Source organism: Muntiacus reevesi, chromosome 19 (genome assembly GCF_963930625.1).
Source record: "Muntiacus reevesi chromosome 19, mMunRee1.1, whole genome shotgun sequence".
NCBI classification, from domain to species: domain Eukaryota; kingdom Metazoa; phylum Chordata; class Mammalia; order Artiodactyla; family Cervidae; genus Muntiacus; species Muntiacus reevesi.
Genome location: NC_089267.1, coordinates 45,002,936 through 45,028,812, shown reverse-complemented (window position 1 = coordinate 45,028,812; position 25,877 = coordinate 45,002,936). Strand labels below are relative to the sequence as shown.

Here is a 25,877-nt window from a genome sequence, read left to right as displayed (position 1 = left end):
CAGCAGCTTATTCTCCGTCCCTGATTTTATCTTGTCCCCTGGCAATGATCACCAGCTACTTTATGGAATGGAGCTAACCTTAGTCTAAGAGGAGACTGAGAGGACATAATATACAGGTCAGTCTTTTAACATGCCCCGTCTTCCACCTGTGAGCTTTAGTTCACATGGCAACTTGGTATTTCCTTACTTCTAAGTAAGTGAGCATCAACTTCCAGACAATATACAAATATTTATTACTTTTGTTTTTAATTACCTGCTTACTGACCTTAAATGAGTACTTCCTTTTAATACTTAACTTGTAAAGCTTTCATATACTAATTTTAACTTTAGAGATCCTATGGTCTTTTTTATTTTGAAAGTATTCAGCTGTTCTCTATTTTACTAGAAATAAAACTAGCTGAGTCTCCTTATTTCCTCCTTACATGTTAGAGCAGTAGCACAATTCCATATGTATTTAATATATATATTTTGAAATTAGAGGTCAAGTCAATTGCACTGCTTTCAAATCCTCTTTTATTCTACATTTCACTTGAGGATTCCATTTTTTATATCAGATTTTTAATATGTATCTGATCTTTGGATGCGTTTTCTTTCAACAAAGACCATTTAGAATTTTTCTTTGAATTTATGAAATATCTTTTACCTTGCTAAGGATATTGATGCCATTTGATTTATTTTGTTCTTTATCGTTTATGTTTAGACTCACTGCAAGCCATAGGTGCTTAGTTAAGGATGAAAAACTATGAGCCTCACTTTAGGGTGATATAGTGGTTCATTTTTTTTGTAAATCCATGATATGCGCCTTTAGGTGTAGTTGTTATAGTACAATAATTAAGACTATGAACTGGTAGCCTATTACCCATGTTTCACTCCTTTGGCCAGGAGGAAGCCACATGAATTTAGGTGAACTATTAACTGGTCTGTTTTCATTTTCTAATTTTAGAATGGGGACAACAATATCTACCACCTAATAAAAATCTTACAAGACTTAAATGATTTATGTATAAATAATTTATAATAATGTTTGGCACATGCTGAACTCTATATGTGTTAACTGTTATTATTACCATTTTTGCTGTTATTGTTTTATTAGTATTATTACTATCTCTTTAGAGAAGTTCAATTTGCTTAAAAATATCTTCCTGGAGGAATTCAAAGATCAAAGACAGACAGAGGGCTGACTGATCTCAATACTGGTTATAGATTCCAATGTGTTCCTTCTGGTTTCAGGGTGGCTCGCCTAGACCAACTCATCCAGTGTGCTCTTGTTTACTTCCCACAGAATAAAACCTCTAGCCCTTTGCTTGGGTGGGGTGGAGCAGTCACAAAGTTGTTCAGAGATAGTTGTTTTTAAGACAGTTTTTCAATAAATTCTACTTTTGTTAGACCTTTGATCATTCTGGCTTTGAGAGGGATGTAGAAATGCTAATCTCAGAAACTTTTGCAGGGGAGAAGGGGGCCCTAAAGGTTGGTTAGCTCAATTGCAATTCATCTGTCTGCATTCTTTCTTCCAAAATTTTGTTTCTGCTGCACTTTATCTGATTTTCTTTGCCTTGCAGTTTCATGCCATAGGAGAGAATATGTGTTCAAAGATGATATTCAACCTTCCATCTTTGCCAGAGTACTTAGTGTTTTTTAAGAAAAATAAAACACAAGCAATTGATAGTATTATGCTCTCTTTTTAACAAACAGAGTAACACAAATGTCTCACTACTGCATAGTGTTTTTACATGTAGTGTCTTATTTAATCCTCACAAAAACCTTAGAAGTTTGGTAGATATTTGACTACCATGTAAACTAAAATTAAAAAGAGATTAAGATTTCTTTCCTTCTGCTAACCCTGGGGTTCTTCATTTCTTCCTTCTCTAATTGCTTTAGGTGTAGAGTTAGGTTATTTATTTGGCTTTTTTCTTGTTTCTTGATGTGCGCCTGTAATGCTATGAACCTTCCCCTTAGCACTGCTTTTACAGTGTCCCATAGGTTTTGGGTTGTTGTGTTTTCATTTTCGTTTATTTCTATACATACTTTGATTTCTTTTTTGATTTCTTCTATGATTTGTTGGTTATTCAGAAGCGTGTTATTTAGCCTCCATATGTTTGAATTTTTAACAATTTTTTTCCTGTAATTGAGATCTAATCTTACTGCACTGTGGTCAGAAAAGATGACTGGAATGATTTCAATTTTTTTGAATTTTCCAAGACCAGATTTATGGCCCAGGATGTGATCTATTCTGGAGAAGGTTCCGTGTGCACTTGAGAAAAAGGTGAAGTTGATTGTTTTGGGGTGAAATGTCCTATAGATATCAATTAGGTCTAGCTGGTCCATTGTATCATTTAAGGTTTGTGTTTCCTTGTTGATTTTCTGTTTAGTTGATCTATCCATAGTTGTGAGTGGGGTATTAAAGTCTCCCACTATTATTGTGTTACTATTAATTTCCTCTTTCATACTCGTTAGTGTTTGCCGTACATATTGCGGTCCTCCTATGTTGGGTGCATATATATTTATAATTGTTATATCTTCTTCTTGGATTGATCCTTTGATCATTATGTAGTGTCCTTCCTTGTCTCTTTTCACATCCTTTATTTGAAAGTCTATTTTATCTGATATGAGTATTGCGACTCCTGCTTTCTTTTGGTCTCCGTTTGCGTGAAATATTTTTTTCCAGCCCTTCACTTTCAATCTGTATGTGTCCCTTGTTTTGAGGTGGGTCTCTTGTAGACAGCATATATAGGGGTCTTGTTTTTGTATCCATTCAGCCAGTCTTTGTCTTTTGGTTGGGGCATTCAACCCATTTACATTTAAGGTAATTATTGATAGGTGTGGTCCCATTGTCATTTACTTTGTTGTTTTGGGTTCACGTTTATACAACCTTTCTGCATTTCCTGTCTAGAGAAGATCCTTTAGCATTTGTTGAAGAGCTGGTTTGGTGGTGCTGAATTCTCTCAGCTTTTGCTTGTCTGTAAAGCTTTTGAATTCTCCTTCATATCTGAATGAGATCCTTGCTGGGTACAGTAATCTAGGTTGTAGGTTATTCTCTTTCATTACTTTCAGTATGTCCTGCCATTCCCTTCTGGCCTGGAGGGTTTCTATTGATAGATCAGCTGTTATCCTTATAGGAATCCCTTTGTGTGTTATTTGTTGTTTCTCCCTTGCTGCTTTTAGTATTTGTTCTTTGTGTTTGATCTTTGTTAATTTGATTAATATGTGTCTTGGGGTGTTTCGCCTTGGGTTTATCCTGTTTGGGACTCTCTGGGTTTCTTGGACTTGGGTGGCTATTTCCTTCCCCATTTTAGGGAAGTTTTCAGCTATTATCTCCTCGAGTATACACAGAAGTACAGAACAGACTTTTGAACTCTGGGGGAGAACGTGAGGGTGGGATGTTTTGAAAGAACAGCATGTATATTATCTATGGTGAAACAGACCACCAGGTGGGATGCATGAGTCAAGTGCTCGGGCCTGGTGCACTGGGAGGACCCTGAGGAGTCGGGTGGAGAGGGAGGTGGGAGGGGGGGATCGGGATGGGGAATACGTGTAACTATATGGCTGATTCATGTCAATGTATGACAAAACCCACTGAAATGTTGTGAAGTGATTGGCTTCCAACTAATAAAATAATATTTAAAAAAAAAATAAAAAAATAAAAAGAGATTAAGTAGCTTGCATCAGAACATATATTTTTAACAAGAGATAAAGAATTAGTGATCATTCTGACTCAGACCTACATTATTCAGAATTTATCTGTACATTAGTTAAGTATAGGTAATCAATTATTCATGTATGGCCATGTTTATAGAGAAAAGTACATGGTTAGCTTCATATTCAGCATAAGTGTTTTGTTCAGATACTTTCATCATGGCTATCTTAGCTGTTTTAAATTCAAGTGTTTCAGTAAAATTCATGTTGTTCAAGCCTTTTGTTTTTAAACTAGTGATGACTATACTACCTTAGCTACTGAAAATGATACGTAATAAAATCTCCTGGTGACCCTAAAGACTAGTTTTGTATTTTAACTTTCTATAGAAATAGTTTGAATTTAAAGGCATCGCGTACCACACACACACATACATGCAATCTACAAAGACTTTAATCTTATCTCCCATATCTGGCTACACAGTGTTGTGTTTTATAGCCATTAACTGATAGATGACTGTGCTCAGTTGGAAATTGTAGTCAAAGAATGAGAGACAAACTAGCAAGCAAGCCATATAAAATGTGAGTGAGCAGCAGATAGTCAATATTTCTAAACTGAAATATTTGGATGTCTATTATAAGAAACAAAGCAATTTGGGTAACTTTTCTATCAAAACCTATTATCTCATATAAGAATAGTAGAAATAGGTTTATTTTCTGTAGACAGAAAAGATGATTGAAGCTGTACAAAAATCATAGATAATAGATTCAAGAAAACCAGAAGTATATTAAGAGATATTTAAGTAAAAAAGTAATATAGGAAGTTATTAATAAAGACCTGTTGTATAGCACGGGGAACTCAATACTCTGTCATGGCCTGTATGGAAAAAGAATCTAAAAAAGAATGTATATATGTATACACTCTAGCCTGGCAGGTCCATGGGGTTGCAAAGGAGTCTGACACAACTTATTGACTAAACAACAAAGATGTTACATTTTAAATTGTCAAGTAGTGAACATGCAGTTTTGATTATATGAATTTTTAGTATTACATTCATGGGATTGTGTTTATTATCAGTCACAGATTCACTAAATCAAAAACTATGTCCAATTTTATTTTTTTACATAAAATCTCTTTAATCTGAAGGTGAGCTCTGATTTTGATTTTATTTTGTATTTTGACCTCACTTAATCCAAAACATTAGGAGAAAACATTTTTTTACCTTTGAAAGGAAATGAACTTGTTATAGCTAGCCTCATTATGTTCCTAATTTGGATAGCGAGATGTATCTTTGCAAAATCTCATTATTGGTCATAATTATTCCAGTAAGAATATCACCATAGTTTTAACTATTCCTTTCATTTTCCATTTCTACTCCAAACATTTGGCTATTTTCCTGAAAAACAACTGACATTCCACCATAGCTGCCCAAATTTGTTATCATGCCCATCTCATTCTGGGTGCTCTAGCTGCCTTCTTGCAAGGACTGGCCTTTCAGCATGTTTTAACGTTCATTGGAGAGCAAAGGTTTACATTTTTATTGCTTCTTAGCTCTAAAGCTATGCTTGTTTTTATAAAGCACATATTAGGTATTTCCTAATATACTACCTAAACACCATTAGGTATTTCCCCACCTCCAAATTATCTTTTTTTCTTCCCATTTTATCATTGAAATAGTGCCATAATTTTTCAAAATATTATTCTGTACTAACTTTTAGTGGAAGGAATAATATCATATTTATGTCCTGGTACATGTAGGACTAAATACATGCTTAAACTGCAAAAGACTGTGTACCTATTTATTGGAAAATAGTTTCAATGTTTTATGGCAGAACAACCAGTGAGGTGAAAATCCTCCTTGTGTTTATAACTGGAATATTATGTTTTGTGTTGGTATAAGAATGAAACTAAGGGAAGGGTTTCGCAAATGAGCTTTCCGTGAGCAGATGCTAACCTTTTCCCTGTTTATGTTTTACCAGTGCCTCCTGAACAAAACCCATTCCTTTCCTTTAGCAATAAGTCGTACTGAAGCCCTACTGAGAATTTCCAGCTGGATATAAAAACTCTTCTATTTTCTTGGTCCAGGAATCCTTAGTTAGTAAGACCTGGATGATTGATTTCCTGTTGTCCTGAGGCAGGTTAAAAGAAGTTCTATGGTGTCCAGATTGTGTCTCAGCAGAAATGTGGTCATCTTACTTGTAATATCCTTATTTGTAACAAATTCCTCTCGTCTCTTCAACTTACATTTGTATGTGTCCTTGGGGGATAATGTAATATCTGTCTTATAGTCAACAACTGAATTCAGGGGAAAAAAATATCTCTTACACTTTTATAGTGTCGATCGGTGTCCAGTGTCTGCATTTTCCAAATATGATGTTATAGTAATGTTGAAAGATAAAATTGTACACATGAGATACTCATGTAAGTTACAAACACAAAAATCCCTCCTTACTAGTCTGTTTCATTCTTTTTTATTGCCTCCTGTGATTTACTAGTTGTGAACTTTTGAATCTTAGGGCATTTTTTATATATTTGCTAAATAAATCTGCTCCATGCCTGGAAATACGATGAAGAAATGCTCTGAGAAATGTTTCTTCACAGATATTGATTTGTTGTTGTTGTTGTTTAGTATCACTGTTACTAATAATACAATGATGCAGTATTATGAGCAAAGTAAACATGGTCAATTTCATCAAAATATTGTAGGTTCACCTGGAAACTAAGGAATATCTTTCTTATGTATCCTGTTTTTCCCCAGAAATCAAAAATCTCCACATATGACAAAATGTGGGCCTTTATGAGCAGCAGGAGGCAGTCTGTGCTCGTCAAAAGTAATGAAGAAGGAATCCAGAGAGTCCTCACCTCTGATTATGCTTTCCTAATGGAGTCAACCACCATCGAGTTTGTCACCCAGCGGAACTGTAACCTTACCCAGATTGGCGGCCTCATAGACTCCAAAGGTTATGGCGTTGGCACCCCCATGGGTAGGTTTCCTGTCAGCCACTTCTTCTTTGCTCATTAATCCTAGTTGCTGTGAGAAGGGAGGAAAAACAGTGCCTCCATATGCCATTAGGAATTTTGCTTCAAACAAATGTATCTTACCATATTCTGTGACTATATAAAAACAGGAAAATAGTTGGACATCTGCTTCTAAAGGAATAAGTAACAAAAGAAAGCATGATTTCTACTAAAATGGTCAGTAGACATTTTTACTACATCAGAGTTGAAAAAATCCACAACACCCCCCCTTGAGGACCTTCTCTTTAATCTTACACATAAAAAAAGTTTGATGAATAAAATAAAGTTTTTCGAACTTAATTTTTTCAGAGTGGTGGTGTATGAATATAGTACTTGATTTTGCTGACTAGAAGAATGACCTGCAAATGGTTACTTTGAATAATCATTTTATTTAGGAGAAGTATTTATTTTATTTAAGAGGACTAGCAGACGATTTACCAGTAAAATACCTAGAATAATTTACACTAGGATTGATTGTATTTAACATTCTTCCTTCTATATGACAAAATTAGTTTCAGTAATAATCATGGAATGAAATAATAATAATTGCCAGAAAAGACAATGAAAATTTACATTTATTGAGCTTAATATTTGTGTATAATATATGAATATGTATTCATAGATGCTGTGGGCATAAAAGTGGCTCCCCCCAAATGTCCCTGGTTTAATCTCCCAAACATGTGAATATGTTACCTTTATTGCTAAAAAGGACATTGCAGATGTGATTAAGTTAAGGGTCTTAAAATGGGGAAATTTCCCTGGATTAACCACGTGGGTCCAATGTAATTGAAAGAGTCCATATAAGGAGGCACAGGAGTCAGAGTCACAATTAAGGAGACACCACAACAGAAGTAGTGAGAAAAAGAATGTGCATATGCTAGTCCACTTGAGCTGCTGAAACAAAATACCAGAGACTGAGTGCTTGAAAAACAATAGTGAATAATGACACTATAATAGTTTTGAAACTTCTACAAATTTTTCAACAACTGGGTCAAAATTGATTTTCATGTAATTGTATTTAAAAATGGCATAGCCATATTTCTCAATGTATCCTCATTCATAATTTTATCGCTTTTAATTTTGAAAAGTTTCTTTCAAATCAACAAACATTATACTACAATTAGAAAGTGAGGCACAGATTCATAAAAAATCCCATTTCATGATAAATTCAGAAATTGCAACACTATCCATGTCTTTGTTTCTTTGGGATCATTTCTAACAACTTTCAAAAGTCTAGGAAGTTCAAAAATTTTCCACCATAATAACTTCAAAAAATTCAAACTCTTTCATATTTGGTAAAGTTTATTCAAATTCATTATAGCTGAAAATAGTTTGAACAGGCTCAGAGAGAATTTTGAAATATTCACTCCTGTAGCATTGCATATTCCAGCATTTATATGGTAGACTAAAAACAATGATTCCACAGTCACTGTTGAAATGAAGAAAGCAAAACAAAACAAAACTAGAAAGAATCTGCCTGCATGTGGGAGACCTGGGTTTGATCTCTGAGTTGGAAAGATCCCCTGGAGAAGGGAAGTCCACTCACTCCAGTATTCCGGCCTGGAGAATTCCATGGACAGTATAGCCCATGGGGTCACAAAGAGTTGGACAGGATTGAGTGACTCACTTTCACTTTTAAGCTGTATAACGAGGGTTCTCCAATTTAGTTTCCAAGTGGAGTGCAATGTTTATTAAAGAATAAAAAATAAATATTTGCTAATTCAAAGTTCAGTAAGAGTTGGGTTGTTAAAACTCAATACTAAATGTTTAGAACTTGGATGAACAAAAGATATTTTACAGGGAGGAATGTTTTATTTTTGACATGTTTTGACTTGCCAGTGTGTGGTGATAGTTGTTGCTATTGTTGTTTTAAAATTCTCTGCACAAAATGAACCTCCTTTACTGTTCACACTGGGAACAGACTATCCAAAGCTTTGCCATTATTGTGCCAAACTATATATAATTAATTCTAACATATAAAGATGATTGAGCTATCCTAATTATGATAAGCTTAAGGAACATGTCTTTTCAAAATGTTTTAACTTATATTCACAATAAGGATTGAGTTTATGATGATAGTTTTGTGTTGATCATGTGTTCAAATTCTAGCATGCTCCCTAGTTAGATCCCTTATGGTTCTTTCCCTCTGTAAGAATTCCCTAAAGAATTCAACAGTTTCATGCATTCATGTACCATTTATTTGAAGTTTATGATGAGCAACTTTGATAAATTTTCAAACTTAGTGAAAGTGAAAATATTAGTCACTCAGTCATGTCTGACTCCTGGCCATACCATCGAGTATAGCCTTCCGCTCCTTTGTCCATGGGATTCTCCAGGTAAGAATACTGGAGCAGGTAGCCATTCCCTCCTCTAGGGGATCTTCCAGACCCAGGGATTGAACCCAAGTCTCTTGCAAGGATCTCTGGCAGTTCTTTAGCATATGTTAGAAAAGAGACTAAAATAAGTCTTATCATTTATTGTAATCTTGGACAAGTGACATGAAATTTATATTTTCTAAATTTCTCTTTTTTAATTAGTAAAATTAGAGAGTTAGACTAGGGAAACCTAAGGTCTATTTAATGCTAAATATGGTGTTTCAGATAATATGCTTGACAGATTCCTAGAGTTTGATTTAAAGTGGGCAGGAAACTATTATGTGAAGCAATATGGTTTGCTGATATCTTAGAACAAATTTTAAAAATCAGACTCCTTAAACACGTATGAAGAATGGAAGCAGTGATTGATAGGTTCCTATTGCTTCACAGTTTCATTTGGAAAGAACTGAAGAAAATAAATTCATTTTGTTTCTGAAAGGAGTGAGATTCCTGTATATCCATACCTTCCTCTTTGATTTACATTATGTGGAGGAGGACAGAGATTTTGGCCTTTTAGTTGTTGTAAGCCCATACAAGATTAGTGCCTGCACTCCATGGACTTTCAATTATTTGTTGAGCATCTAAAAATATGATGGTGCAGCAAGATTTATAAACAGAGAAAACAAATAATTTTTGGAGCTAATGATCAGTGTAGCATCTTACATTATTCAATGTGATGACCTCATTGAACAAGAGTATTTCATGGTAGTGAGAATTAAATAAGATTTTGGGAGGATATATAAGGATTTTGGAGTATGCATGCTAAATCCCCTCTGTCGGGTCCAACTGTTTGTGACCCTATGGACTGTAGCTCACTAGGCTCCTCTGTCCATGGAATTTTCCAGGCAGGAATACTGGAGTGGGTTGCCATGCCCTCTTCCAGGGGATCTTCCCAACCCAGGAATTCAGCCACACCTCCTGCACTGCAGGCAGAGTCTTTTAAGGCTGAGCCACTGGGGAGGCCCTCTTTGTATGGGGCCTGGGGCGTCTCATTTTGGTTCCTGTCCTCATCACCATACAGGTGCCTCGGGTAACTCTAACTGTTGGAGGCCATCCTGTTAACTTGCTTCTCTTTGGAGTATAGCACAGATATTTTTCATGAATGTTAGTTACATAATAACACTCATAATTTCAAAATTTTAGAATAAAGACATTTGACTTATATTTAAGGTAAAACCTTAAGCTCGAGAGTTTTTTTGTTTACTTGCTTGTAAATACAATGTATCAGTGTACCAAGACTGTCTCTATCATATTGTTTTGCTTTGAGGAAATGCTTGCGACAAATCAATCAAAGTGAGTGAAAGTTACTCAGTCTTGTCTGACTCTGCAACCCCTGACTCTTTGCAACCCCATAGACGGTCCATGGAATTCTTCAGACCAGAATACTGGAGTGGGTAGTCTTTCCCTTCTCCAGGGGATCTTCCCAACACAGGGATCGAACCGAGGTCTCCCACATTGCAGGTGGATTCTTTACCAGCTGAGCCACAGTTCAGTTCAGTTCAGTCGCTCAGTTGTGTCTGACATTTTGCGACCCCATGAATTGCAGCACGCCAGGCCTCCCTGTCCATCACCAACTCCCGGAGTTTACCCAAACTCATGTCCATCAAGTTGATGATGCCATCCAGCCATCTCATCCTCTGTTGTCCCCTTCTCCTCCTACCCCCAATCCTTCCCAGCATCAGGGTCTTTTCCAATGAGTCAACTCTTCACATGAGGTGGCCAAAGTATTGGAGTTTCAGCTTCAGCATCAGTCCCTCCAGTGAACACCCAGAACTGATCTTCAGGATGGACTGGTTTGATCTCCTTGCAGTCCAAGGGGCTCTCAAGAGTCTTCTCCAACACCACAGTTCAAAAGCATCAATTTTTTGGTGCTCAGCTTTCTTCACAGTCCAACTCTCTCATCCATACATGGCCACTGGAAAAACCATAGCCTTGACTAGATGGACCTTTGTTGGCAAAGTAATGTCTCTGCTTTTTAATATGCTATCTAGGTTGGTCATAACTTTCCTTCCAAGGAGTGAGTAAGTGTCTTTTAATTTCATGGCTGCAATAACCATCTGCAGTGATTTTGGAATCCAAAACAATAAAAGTCTGACACTATTTCCACTGTTTCCACATCTATTTGCCATAAAGTGATGGGACCAGATGCCATGATCTTAGTTTTCTGAATGTTGAGCTTTAAGCCAACTTTTTCACTCTACTCTTTCACTTTCATCAAGAGGCTCTTTAGTTCTTCATTTTCTGCCATAAGGGTGGTGTCATCTGCATATCTGAGGTTATTGATATTTCTCCTGGCAATCTTGATTCCAGCTTGTGCTTCTTCCAGCCCAGTGTTTCTCATGAGCCACAAGGGAAGCCCAATTAATCAAAATAGTATATAATTCTCAAGAACTCACTGGGATATTTCAGATGTGAAAGCTATTTTAAAAAGGAAAAATAATAGTTGAATATGTTCTAGGGAAACTCCCTGTTATAGTTTATGGGAACTATACAAAGAGCAACTTTTTTATTCCTACCCTTGACAGCATTTACTGTAAGATATTGACTTATAAGGAAAACATAAAATACTTTAAAATAATAATATATATATACTTTACTTTAATGTAGCTTTTTAAATTAAGAAAAATACACAACATTTGGAATTTCTATTTCTTATCATTCTAGCCTTATAGATAAGATGAGAGAACAAAACAAATTATGCTATAAGCCTTAGGATGTAGCTTTTTTTTTTTTTCTTTTATCTATTCAACTCAGCTGATCAGATCAACTTTTGCCCTTCTGAGAAATCTTAGTTGTTGCAAAAAAATAGTCACTGATATTTGCAAGGTCACTTGCACAAGAAACTTGTAGAAATCAAGTTGGATTATATATCTATGTGGAATCATTTTTGTAGTATGTAGTTAGTGTGGGGTAATAATGTAATATATTAGTGTTTTAAATAGAATGATTTTTTTAAAAATAGAAGCTAGCATATGATAAATTTATTTTATAGGGACATCCTTGGAATTTTAATATAAAACTATCAGTATATATTAATACAAATGCAAAATATTTATAATACTTTGAAATAGCAAAATTATAGACTAGGAAGAACATTTCACCATATTTTTATTTTCACTGTCAAATAATATTGAATTTAAATTTATTAAAATGTCTCTTTATTACAAAAGTTATTTAAAACATTTAACATACACTTTATTTTTAGCCTAATTCTGAATAATATAAATACATTTAAGGGAATAAATATTCAAATCAGTCACCTGCAGGTATTACAATATGCCTTTTGTTTCTCTTGTTCAGATAACTTGTTTTCTTCTGTTTGACTTGATAATATTGAATTCATAACTTAGTAAGTTTCATTTTATTCATTCACGCATAGCACAAAATTAAATGATTTTGAGTCTCCAATACATTATGAGTCTTATTAACTCATATAAATTCATCAAAGTATATAATCTAGAAAGAGGCATTTCACCTTAACCCCTCAAATGCTTCTGAGGAAAAAAAAAATTCAGGCAGTAATTTATGATTTTTTATGTCATAGCTCTGCCAAAAATATAACTCCATGAATTATTACTTAAGTCATTAATAAATGAAATGACATGCAACTCTAGTACTTGAATGAGATTCTGACATACCATAAACTTTCAACCAACATCATAACCTGAATATCTCAACTCATTAATTACATTTCCCTTTTATATAATCTTGTTCAAGAATAGTGATGATTTTTTGATAACTTGTATTTACTTAATTTTAAAATTTTATTTAATTATAAAGAATAAATTTTAAAAAATAATGTTTCTAGGTGTGAAAAATAAAAGGTTATTTGAATTTCTTTTCCCAGCAAAAGTTAAGGAGATGACTCTATTCAAAGCAATGCAATGCAGACTGTTTCTGGAAATTTAGATTGATATCAGACATTCCTCAGGATTTTGAGTTTATTGCTGCAGGAGTCATAAACTGAAATGAAAGTTCTATATTTATTAATATTGTAGATGTGATCAAGAAGAACTCCCTTTGCCTCGCTTTTACCATTACTTGGATTTTTAATTACTGTCGTAGAAGCATGTGTGGTTAGGTGCAGGAGGTTAAACAGAAATACTATGTCTCTTCTGGGCTGAGTATTGAGAAGTATTTCAAAACTCATGCATATTTTCCGTTTCTTCCCCCTAAAGCCCATGTGTCCTTTGAGCCTGCTAGGCTTCCTGTGATTCATCTAGGGTCCTGCTGTGACCATTCATCACTCTGAGTGTGATGATTACTGCCCAGAGCCTGTCGTGGGCTCACTGAATGACTGAGATAGAAGCTATTTAATTAGGGAAGCTCTGTTTACACAAAATACCTTAGTGGAGCAATCAACAATGATTCGAAGGTAAATGCTAAATAAGCATAAGCTGGCTTAATTAAGCTCGTGGTGACATTAAATCCCTCTCATAGTTTTCCAGAATGCAGTGGTGTTATTTTAATGTGATATTTATGGTATGGTAGATTTTTGAAGTTTTGGTGTTCTTATAATAATTTAACTGAAATTCCTTTTCATCCATCCAAATTAAAAAAACAAAAACTGGATGGGGGGTAAGCAAGAAACAAATCACAACAGTTTTCATTAAGGAATACTGTGTGTGAGAGGTGACAGTCTTGCTTGTTAATTCAGCACAGGTTATAATCTATTTTGTTGAATGGGAGCATTTCTACTTAATGGCATTTTTAGCTGCCTTGCCTCCCTTCTGACCACCCATACTAAAAGCCTTCTTGGCTTCTGTCTTTGGAATTTTGAGTGCATAGCGCACTTTGAGGACCAGGCAGACTCAGCAGTTGTGAGCTAGTAGGAAAGCAGCAATCTAGAGAAATCCATTAGAGCCCGTTGGTGTTATTTTGCTTTGCTTTGTTCAGTTTGGTAGAAATATTGTAAAGTGTCTGTAGGGTCCCATTAAAACTGCATCTATCTTTAACAGTAAGCTAGTGGTACACTTCATTCGTTTATTGGTGCCTCCACCAGTAAATAACATATGGGAAATACAAATCAACTGAAAAGGGGATGCAGGAAATACTGTTTATGTGCCTATCATCCACAATGCTAAAATTATCTATAATCTTATGTATCCCCACTTTACTTGTGGTGTTACATCAATAGTAAGTTTAAATAGTCAATGTATAATTATTTCTGTGAACTAAATCCACACTAAATTACTCATATCATAGAAAACTACTGAAATATGGGAAGAACATAATAGGCAATGTAGAGACAAAGTAAAGATGAATGCAAAGATACTGTCTTTATAAATGTTTTTTATTTTTTATATATGTCTTTAATACTAAGGTTAAATTTAAAGACAATTTTATCAGACACAAAATTGTTATACACATTATATTTCTATTAAACTTTCTATGTAAATGTATCTACATTTTATTTCTATTATATGTACACAAGATTATTTGCATCTTATTTCTATTATATACTTCTTTCTTTTATATGCAATAATAAATAAGATACATTCTTACTTCACAATTGGAATTTAATATTACCTTTATAAACTATTTTCTAACATATTTTATATTAACAAATATAAAATAGCTATAGCCCTATTAATAATTCTTAGGTTGCTTTTATCTCATTATAATGTCCTTCCACATAATCAGCCTAAAGCTGCAATCGGTTGTATCATGGACTCTTTATGGTAGAAGGATATCACTTTGACATGTGAACATGTGAAATTTCTTTCTTGTATTTTCTAATGTTAAATGCATGAGATTTCACTGCTTCTTTATTTCTTGTTATTTGACAAAGTGAGAGATTGGGATCAGTACTAAAAAGAGGCATGCTGTTTGTTTAAGGCAGATGCCCGTGTTTATAAAAATAGAAATCAGTATGAGAAGCATGTTTTTCCCCTGTTTTGCTCACCATCCAATTCTAGAATTCCCAATTCATCATATAATAAGTACTGTAATATTCATCATTATAGATGCATAAAATCGCTGGTCTTTAGTTCTTCAGCTTTACTAAAATGAATGAATACATTTGTCTTCATTTGTTGAACATAATGCACAAAAATTGATGCAAATTATTCATCTTTCTGCAGGTCAAACCTTCCATTAAAATGCATTCTATTTTTTCATTGCACAAGCAGCATAATTTTAATGTTGGTGAAGTGATTTTGCAAGTCTCAATCGAGATCTAATAATTTTCAGAGCCTAAATTAAACAAACAAACAAACAAACAAAGCCAAAATACACCTGTATTTTCCTGGCATATTTGCTAAAGTCTAGATTTCATGTCACTGAAAACAGTTGAGTCTCAGTAAGCTATGCGTACTTCACAGACATCATCAACAGACTCTGAAAGCTAGAATCTAGGAAATTTCCAGAGGGAATTTGATGAATTGTGAGTACCAATGTGAGCAGCCTTCATTAATATTGTATATGTTGACCACATGGTACCTAAGCAATAAATACATGGATAATTCTCATGAAAATAGAGTTTGTCCCAATAGATTTTATATGCATACATTAGACCATGATGAATTTATTTTGTTGGTGCCTTGTGGAGATTACTCTAAGGCAGTGGATTCAAATTACATTATAGATTAGTTAGCCTGATTGACTCTGCCAGATGTTATCTTTCAGTTAGCATGACTAAGTAAGATCAATGAATCACTGGTATTAGGGGAAAAAAAGGTCAAAGCACAGAAGTAAAATGTATAAGCACTAAATTCCAAAGATGAGTGCCTTGCATGCGTTGCCCTACTGTATTTTCTGTAATATGTGGCCATTGTAGACAGGTGACTTATATACAAATCTTAGTTCCACCTAAGTGTCCCAGGAGTCATAGGTGAAGTTACTAAGCCTTTCTGAGACTCAACATGGATAGAATCATGTTTAAATTATTGGATTAGGATTAAATATATTAAATTTAGAGTATTTGGACTAGAACATAGGCATGACAAATAATTCTAAAAACTGTCCTGAAGAAATGTTTTATGATAAGTAAAATTATGTATTTGTGGTTTTTTTTTTTTTTTTTTGTATTTGTGGTTTTTAAGTTATTTGTACCTTACACTTTTTGCTCTCTATTCTTTATATTTTAGAATATATTGAATGTATTGCAGGTAACATGGATTGTTAGTATGGTCTATTCCTAAACAAATGTAGGGCCTCCTCAGACAACCATTTTGCCTTTATGCATTTCTTTTTCTTAGGGATGGTCTTGATCCCTGCCTCCTGTACAAGGTCACGAACCTCTGTCCATAATTCTTCAGATACTCTATCTATCAGATTAATCCCTTGAATCTATTTCTCACTTATACTGTATAATCATAAGGAGTTTGATTTAGGTCATAACCTGAATGGTCTACTGGTTTTCCTTACTTTCTTCAATTTAAGTCTGAATTTGCAATAAGGAGTTCATGATCTTAGCCACAGTCAACTCCTGGTCTTGTTTTTGCTGACTGTATAGAGCTTCTCCATCATTGGCTGCTAAGAATATAATCAATCTGATTTTGGTATTGACCATCTGGTGATGTCCATGTATAGTCTTCTCTTGTGTTGTTGAAAAAGGAAAGATATATCCATTTGAATGCAGAGTTCCAAAGAATAGCACAGAGAGATAAGAAAGCCTTCCTCAACGATCAATGCAAAGAAATAGAAGGAAAACAATAGAAAGGGAAAGACTAGAGATCTCTTCAAGAAAATTAGAGATACCAAGGGAACATTTCATGCAAAGATGGGTTCGATAAAGGACAGAAATGGTATGGACCTAACGGAAGCAGAAGATAGTAAGAAGAGGTGGCAAGAATACACTGAGGAACTATATTAAAAAGATCTTCATGACCCAGATAACCATGATGGTGTGATCACTCACCTAGAGCCAGAATCCTGGAATGTGAAGTCAAGTGGGCCTTAGGTAGCATCACTATGAGCAAAGCTAGTAGGGGTGATGGAATTTCAGTTGAGCTGTTTCAAATCCTAAAAGATGATGTTGTGAAAGTGCTGCACTCAATATGCCAGCAAATTTGGAACACTCAGCAGTGGCCACAGGACTGGAAAAGGACAGTTTTCAATCCAATCCCAAAGAAAGGCAATGCCAAAGGTTGCTCAAATTACCACACAATTGCACTTATCTCACACGCTAGTAAAGTCATGCTCAAAATTCTCCAAGCCAGGCTTCAACAGTATGTGAATAGCGAACTTCCTGATGGTCAAGGTGAATGTAGAAAAGGCAGAGGACCCAGAGATCAAATTGCCAACATCCATTGGTTCATTGAAAAAGCAAGAGAGTTCCCCCCCCCAAAAAAAATCTATTTCTGCTTTATTGACTATGCCAAAGCCTTTGATTGTGTGGATCACAACAAACTCTGGAAAATTCTTAAAGATGTGGGAATAGCAGACCACATCTGACCTGCCTCTTCTGAAATCTGTATGCAGGTCAGAAAGCAACATTTAGAACTGGACATGGAACAACAGACTGGTTCCAAATAGGAAAAGGAGTACATCAAGGCTGTATATTGTCACCCTGCTTATTTAACTTACATGCAGAGTACATCATGAGAAAAGCTGGGCTTGATGAATCACAAGCTGGAATCAAGACTGCTGGGAGAAATATCAATAATCTCAGATATGCAGATGACATAATGCTTATGGCTTAAAATGAAGAGCAACTAAAGAGCCTCTTGATGAAAGTGAAAGAGGAGAGTGAAAAAATTAGCTTAATATTCAACATTCAGAAAACTAAGATCATGACATCTGATTCATCACTTCATGGCAAATAGATGGGGAAACAATGGAAACAGTGACAGACTTTATTTTGGGAGCTTAATATCAGTGTAAATGGTTACTGCAGCCATGAAATTAAAAGATGCTTGCTCCTTGGAAGAAAAGTTATGACCAACCTAGACAGCATATTAAAAAGCAAAGACATTACTTTGCCAACCAAGGTCTGTCTAGTCAAGACTATGGTTTTTCCAGTGGTCATGTATGGATGTGAGAGTTGGACTGTGAAGAACGCTGAGCGGCAAAGAATTGGTGCTTTTGAACTGTGGTGTTGGAGAAGACTCTTGAGAGTCCCGTGGATAGCAAGGAGATCCAACCAGTCCAGCCTAAAGGAAATCAGTCCTGAATATTCATTGGAAGGACTGATGCTGAAGCTGAAACTCCAATACTTTGGCCACCTGATGTGATGAACTGACTCATTTGAAAAGACCCTGATGCTGGGAAAGATTGAAGTCAGGAGGAGAAGGGGACAACAGAGGATGAGATGGTTGGATGGCATCACCGATTCAATGGACATGAGTTTGAGTAAACTCCAGGAGTTGGTAATGGACAGGTAGGCCTGACATGCTGTGGTCCATGGGGTCGCAAACAGTTGGATATGACTGAGTGACTAAACTGAAGTGATTCCTAAGCAGTTAAAAATCATTCCCTTTGGAACCTAGCCAGGGTTTTAGTATCAACCAAACCAAATCAGTATACAGTAGGTTAAGTAACCATCATTCAGAGGAACGTGATCAATGTCTATTCTATGGTTTACTCACTAAGTCGTGTCCAACTCTTGCGACCCCATGGACTGTAGCTCGCCAGGCTCCTTTGTCCATGGGATTTCCCAGGCAAGAATACTGGAGTGGATTGCCATTTCCTTCTGCAGAGGATCTTCCCAACCCAGGAATCAAACCCAGGCCTCCTGCATTGCAGGCAGATTCTTTACTAACTGAACTATGAGGGAAGTCCATCTATTCTATTAAAAAAAAATCTTCTATTATAGGACATTATCTAAATGAGCAGCATAATTTTTTTTTCTTAACATTTCCTGAATATTTAGTAAACAGAATCTGGTTGTGTTCAGAGAGGATTACCTCTGAAAATATGTTTGTTTCCTTCTAATTTTGTCAATCTATAAGAAATTTTATCACTCTTCAACCAGTTTGGATCTGTAAAATTCTGAACATAAAATAAAAATATAGATCATCCCTTTTCTTAAGGAGTTAGACTTTAAAAATTTAGATATAAATTTATATAGGAAAACAAATTAAACATCAAATGGGAGAATGCAATATTGAACATAAACTAGTAGTCTGTTATTTAATGCAGGGATTCAGAGTGGTAGAGGTTAGTGAGAACCAAACGTTGGCAAAATTGAAAAACTGACTTGAGCTCTCCCTTAGAGCTAGAGTCTGCAACCTCCAGGAGCTAATGTAGGATGATCTGAAGTGGAACTGATGTAATAATAATAGAATAAAGTGCACAATAATTATAATGTGCTTGAGTCATCCCAAAACCATCCCCTATGCCCCAGTCCATGGAAACAATGTCTTCCACAAAACAGGTCCCTGGTACCACAAAGCTTGGGGACCCATTGCTAAATGACAGGTATTTTACTCTCCTGAAAAAGTTATTCTCTCCCAGTTCTGGGGTTCTTCAAGAAAAGTAGAATCCTTTTCTTGAAGATTAAATAGGGTCATGATTTTATTTAAAATTGTCCAGCTATTATAATTCATTCATCAAAGTTTAATATTGAACTTGGAACAAAAACATCATAGTGAGGAAAGTATTCCTGACATTTTCACTCTTACCGCTACTCAAATGATTATCATGCAGATGAAAAACTGTTAGGAAGGCAAGGTTTCTAGAATGAAATTATTCCTGTTTTCATATTTCGTGTCAGAGTTCCATGATTTAATATGTAGCAATGTGACTACAAATCTACTTCACCAGTCACTTTTAACTAGTATGTATGAAATAGGTCAGAACAAGTGATAATAGTTTACTTTTTCATTATGTGCTAATAACATTTGCCCTTCTTATTCTTTGTTCACACAAGTCAAAGAACATTCAGAATAGTAATAAAAGGCAACTGGATAGAATATCTACTCTACAATTTGAAGGTTTTCATTGATACATTTTGGAGTAGAAAATGGCAACCCACTCCAGTGTTCTTGCCTGGAAAATTCCATGGACAGAACAGCCTGGTTGATGGCAGTCCACAGCATCACAAAGAGTTGAACATGACTGAGAGACAGCATGCACATGCATTGATACATTTGTGTGCCTTGTATACTCATCTCCTTTTGTGATCTTAGATACTTATATATTCTCCTGAGGATTCTACAAATCTTCCTTTAAGTAGAATCCTTTTCTATAGAATTTTGAGATCTACAACAGAGAGAAAAAACAACCTCTATCCAATTTAAGCCAGATATAGAATTTGAATGTAGGTATTTAGCTTAATTACTTTAAAAAATTTTATCTTAAATTTATATATATATTTGATGGTCCTTGGTGGTATATACACATTTGTACATTGACAGAAACGTTTATATTTGGCTCCATTTCACCATGAACCCAATATCTTGAACTTAGTTCTCTGTATCTAGAAAAATAAATAAAGTGAGTTTGGGGGTGCTCTCATTATTATTTGCCTTTTTCATATATATACCTTTCTAAACCAGGAATTCATAAAGAAAGGAAATAGAGGAAAAGTAGGTGAAAAGCAGCCAAAGAGAAAGAAGAGTTGTTGTCCCTACGATCTTCAAAGTAATGCAACCCTTTTTGCATATGAAGTCAGCAGACTAACATAGTTCCATCTATCATATGTTTCTATAATATGGTGTTCATTATAGTCATCCTCATAGTTGCAAAGGTTATTCAATATATGTGTTTTGTGTTACAGTAAAAACTCAACGGGGCAGGATTCATGTTACATTGTTCATCCCTATATGCCTAGCACCTGTGTATCTATATGTAATGATTAGAATCTATCACCTGTGTTTGTGCATGTAATAATTAATAGTAAAAAAAAAGATTCATACATGACTCTTAAACCTGGGTCTCCCACATGGCAGGCAAATTCTTTACAATCTGAGCCATCATGGAAGCCCTCATCATTATTCAATAGGAAAAGATACATAGCAAAGCATTAGAATACCACGTACCAAATGTTGTACTAGGGTATCTGCTATGTGCTATGACTCCAAAGAAGAAGGATTCTGCATATCTCTGTGACAGCCAAGAAGTGTACAAAGTTAGGGAAAGATGAGGAGCAGATTTTCTGGTTGTGAGGATGTTCAACCAGAAAATTGGAGAAAGCATGAAAACAGGGCTCTCCAGAGAAATAGAACTTCATAGTTTGAATTAATGGCATGTTAGTATACAGTCTGAGAAGTCTGTGATATGTTGAAGAAAGGGATTTTATGACATCATTAGGAATTTAGCTTATATTCCATAGATTTCTTGTTTTGTTTTAGTCACTAGGTCATATCTCTTTTGCCATGCCAAGGTCTGTAGCCCACCAGGCTCTTCTGTCCATGGGATTTCCCAGGCAATATTACTGGTGTGGGTTGCCATTTCCTTCTCCAGGGGATCTTCCCAACCCAGGGATTGAATCTGCATCTTCTGCATTGACAAGTGGATTATTTACCACTAAGCCACCAGGGAAACTAGTTCAATAGCTTTAGAGCACCACTAAAAATGTTTAAGCAAGAAAATGATGTTCATAGATTTCCAGTGTGGAAACATCACAAGTTATCATGGAGAAATGATCACCTTTAGCACTCATTTACTGTTCTGTGATTAAACGTTATGAGCTGATAATTTGTTTTCAAGATGAGATTCATCTCCTTTAATTTTTATGAGTATCACTTGTGAGTTCTTTATACACCTATCAAATTGAGATTTTGTGATAGAATACCTTCCAAAGAAAATACAGAGTGATGACTGTAACTTTACACTAGTTTAGCTTTTATCTAACAGGAAATCTGACATGGGTCCCATGGAGTGTTTAGTTGCTAAATACTTCATTTGAAATAAATGTATTATAATTATTGCATATAGAATAAAGATATATAGTTTAGGTTCATAAGAAATAACTGAAGGTAAAGTTGCAGGTATGCATGACCAGCTGTTAAGTGATTCATATTTTATTCATGCATGTAAATATTATATTTGGTCTTCCCAGGTGGTGTTAATGGTAAAGAACCCACATCCCAATGTATGAGACACAAGAGATGCAGGTTCAATCCCTGGATCTGGAATATACCCTGGAGGAGGGCATAGCAACCCACTCCAGTATTCTTGCCTGGAGAATCCCATGGACAGAGGAGCCTGGTGGGCTATGGTCCATAGGACTGCAAAGATTCAGACATGACTGAAGCAGCTAAGCACACACTTTTGCACAAATGAGTGTGCCAGGTATTCTACCTGGCAAAAATAACCCCTGTCTTTATGAAATTTATAGCCTGTTACTGTAAATAAGCATTAAACAAATAGTTACAGAAATTATTTTTAGTTACAAACTGAGACAAGTTCTATAGAGGAAAAGTGATGCTATGTTATTGTATAACAGCACTGTTGACTGAATACAGCATAAAACGGGAGAATAGCAATGTAAAATTGAATCTGAAATGTAAATATAAAATTTAACACTTCTTAAAAACAAATATGAGAGAGGCAGTGTCCTCAGAGATAATAAAACCCATCTTTTGCTGAGAAAAAAGGCTCTAAGAAAATGTGGTCTAGTTCCAATATTATTGGAAGATTTTATCATGGAAATAATGGTAAAAAGAGATAAAGGTCTAAAAGCACCCAAAATACGTTGTGCATTTAGGGCACCCAACTCTCATTTCAGCATGGGAAGCAGGGAGTAATTTCATAAAATCTGACATTGCCAACAGCACTGTAATTTAAGAATGAAAGTTGATGGTTCCAGCAGATAGCCTCAGATCTTTTGTGCTAACAATTCTTTTACTTATTAAGGCACTGACAAGGGACGCCTCTGACAGCTGATATAAATGTAAGGATGGCATAAAGATGTATGAACTTGTTTATCATCCTAACTTATCCTAGATGGTCAACACTAAAACTGTGAAACTCATATGTTTATGAACTCTATGTGTTCTACTGAATTTAATAAAAAACTGAGATGTCAATATCAGAAGTTATACCTTAACATATTTTGACTATATCATAATGGATTTTTATAATTGATTCAATGTTTCATTCAAAAAGCATTGCTAAATACTTACTTTGTGACAGGTACTGTGCTAGATGCTGAATGAAAAAAGATGAATAATGGATGGTTGATTACCTATAACTGACAGGCAGCCTGATGTTTTAAGTCATTATTTAAAGCACTTCAAGTATTTGGGTATGTATCTTAGAAATATTTATCAGATTAATCACCTTCAAAGAAGAGGAATAATTAAGGGATTATTGAAACTCTTTGAGTCAAATCATTGAAATTATATATACTTAGTGAATATAGTATAGTCACATATCCATATGATGTGTAAGTTACTGTACTTTAGAAAGTGCACAGTATCTTGGAGAAATGACATGCTGTGCTAGAGGAAACCTAAAATCATGAGTAGTCTATTCCGCACAAATATCTTCCCAGACCCAGAGAACAAATACCAGGATGTTACCTAATTCTCTGTAATACACAGCTCATAATATCATTATGATGAGTTGAATAACTATGAAATATAAAACAAAGGACACTGAAGTCCTTTAGGAAATGGACAGTGGGGATTTGTTATTATAAGAAACAGAAACACCTAGCCAGCCTCTTATAAATTTAACAAAATATTTAAAAGATCTGGGTACTTTTAGGAAAAAATAAGGGCAGTGTATTTTCCCCCAGAATTGGTTTCATCAGTTTTGATATAGGTAGATTTAAATAACTCATAATTATTGTCCCTCAAATGTATTTTGTAAAGAGATTTAAAAGCCAGCCATGAAAACATGTCCTAAAGTAAGTATTGTGATGTGGATTCTTGTGAGCTGATGCTTCATGAAGGATTATGAAGAGATGAAAAAGAACAGACAAAAAATATGTGACTTGATCAGTAGTCCTGTGATGTGTAAATTCAAAGCTAAAATCTAACAAGAAACAGCTCATTTTTGACAGAGAGAGTTGATGTAGTAACAGTAATAATTACTGTTATTGAAGGCAGTGCTTTTCAAATTGAGATTAAAACAAAATAATTGATGGGAACATTAATAGATAGGAGGGAAAAATTCTTCAATAAAACAAATTTAATCATTTAAGGCATTTTTAAACTTTATCCTTCGTTAGGGAGATAGCAGCCTTTTATTTTGCTAATGTATAATGTATATTTACACAAAAGATATATTTGTTATGGTGTATTCTTCAAGCTTATTTGAGCGATGTATTCTTTAAAAGTGAAACACAGATGTACACTTCCTAAAAAAGAAGTGTATGGGGAAAATCCAGTTTAGGAAATATTATTATAATAAGTTTTAGAAAGATATTTTTTTTAGAAAGAAAGAGTAATTTTTTCCCCTTACCTTGGTAATTGATTAAAGCATGCAGAAGCCTAATTTGAAAGTAAAGACATTTTTGGCAGGATGGATGGGAGATCGCTGGTATATGGATATTGTGATTTTAAAATATTTCACCAAAGCATGATAGGTATTAGAAAATTTGCTGTGCAACCTTTAAAAGAAAAGCTTTATATCAGTTAATAAGCCTCTTCAAGAGTTAAAAGCAAAGCTAACTCCCTTTCTTTTATCTTTTCTATATTACATTTCCTGAATAAGATAAGGAAAATGTTTGGTACACACTTAAATTGATATGTTTGTAAAGAGCATGAACAAACAATCAAATGAGCAAATTGATAATTTATGTGTAGCAGATTTAAACTTTAGAACCAAGAATGTTTAACTACGTGTGTATTCCATTCTATAAGAAACATCAAAAGATTGAAAGGAAGGGAAGCGGGGAGGGGAGGTGGGAGAGGAGGGAGAGAAAAGGAAAGGGAGTGGGAGGGGGAAGGAAGGAGAAGGAAAGCAAAGAGACGAGGTATGAAAAAAAGTGAAGGAAAGGTACCAGGAAGGTAGGAGGAGGAAGGAGGGAAGAAGGTAAGAGAGAAGGGAGTCAACTCCCTTAGTAAACCCGGCAAGTTGGCTCAGAACTACTTGGTGAGATTTATATTAATTGTTTATAACAAATCACAGTTTATTTTCCTAAGGAGCTTTAAGTCTATTTGTTAGGAGGAATGTTCATGAAATTAGAATTTTATGTAAAGTCCTTTGATCAAAATTTAGCCTTTGGGGACATTTGGAGACTATTGTTGTTTTTTAATTGAGGAATTCTGAATAGGTGTGTTTGTAGGTTTTATTTATGCACACACATATATTGCTGCTGTTTGTCACTCAAAAGTGCCTTTATGTCTTCTTGCGTGCTCTTTTGAGCCCCATGCCTCATCAAGGGACTTCACTATGTAGTAATCACATGTCTTTTTTCCTTCCTTCCTTTCTTCCTCCTCCCCTTTCTTTCTTTCTCACTCTCCTTTTCTTTCATGTAAGCTAGAAACAGTTTTATCTGGTAAATGGGATCCTTCAGCAACTTGAAAAAAGACCATTTTTAAACATAATTGTTCCTTACTGTCAGAATGGAGCATATGTTTAAACAACCAAAGAAAGTCTCATTGTAAGCAGGAATACAAATGAAATAAAAACCAGAGATTGCATAGTGAAAATCAGAGAGCTAAATTCAGCTTTAAGAGGTATTTGCCTTATCTCACATGGTGCTTTTTATTTTTATTTATTTATTTATTTTTAAATTTCTAATTCTTTTATTCATCATAATATATTTGAGAAGCAGCCATGTTGCTGCATGTGCAATGGTTCCTTCATTTTCTTTTTCTTTTTTTTCATTTATTTTTATTAGTTGAAGGCTAATTACTTTACAATATTGTAGTGATTTTTGCCATACATTGACATGAATCAGCCATGGATTTACATGTGTTCCCCATCCCGATCCCCGCTCCCACCTCCCTCTCCACCCCATCCCTCTGGGTCTTCCCAGTGCACCAGCCCTGAGAACTTGTCTCATGCATCCA

The 25,877-nt window shown here is 35.0% G+C and overlaps 1 protein-coding gene across 4 annotated transcripts in view; it reads left to right on the top strand.

Moving 5' to 3' along the window:
* Positions 1-25,877, top strand: part of GRIK2 (glutamate ionotropic receptor kainate type subunit 2) — a 721,691-nt gene that overhangs the window by 673,576 nt on the left and 22,238 nt on the right. For all 4 annotated transcript variants that reach the window (XM_065911321.1, XM_065911322.1, XM_065911323.1 and 1 more), the window contains exon 15: positions 6,390-6,615. In XM_065911321.1, coding sequence (XP_065767393.1) covers positions 6,390-6,615 — 226 coding nt within the window. The remainder of the gene's footprint in view (positions 1-6,389; positions 6,616-25,877) is intronic.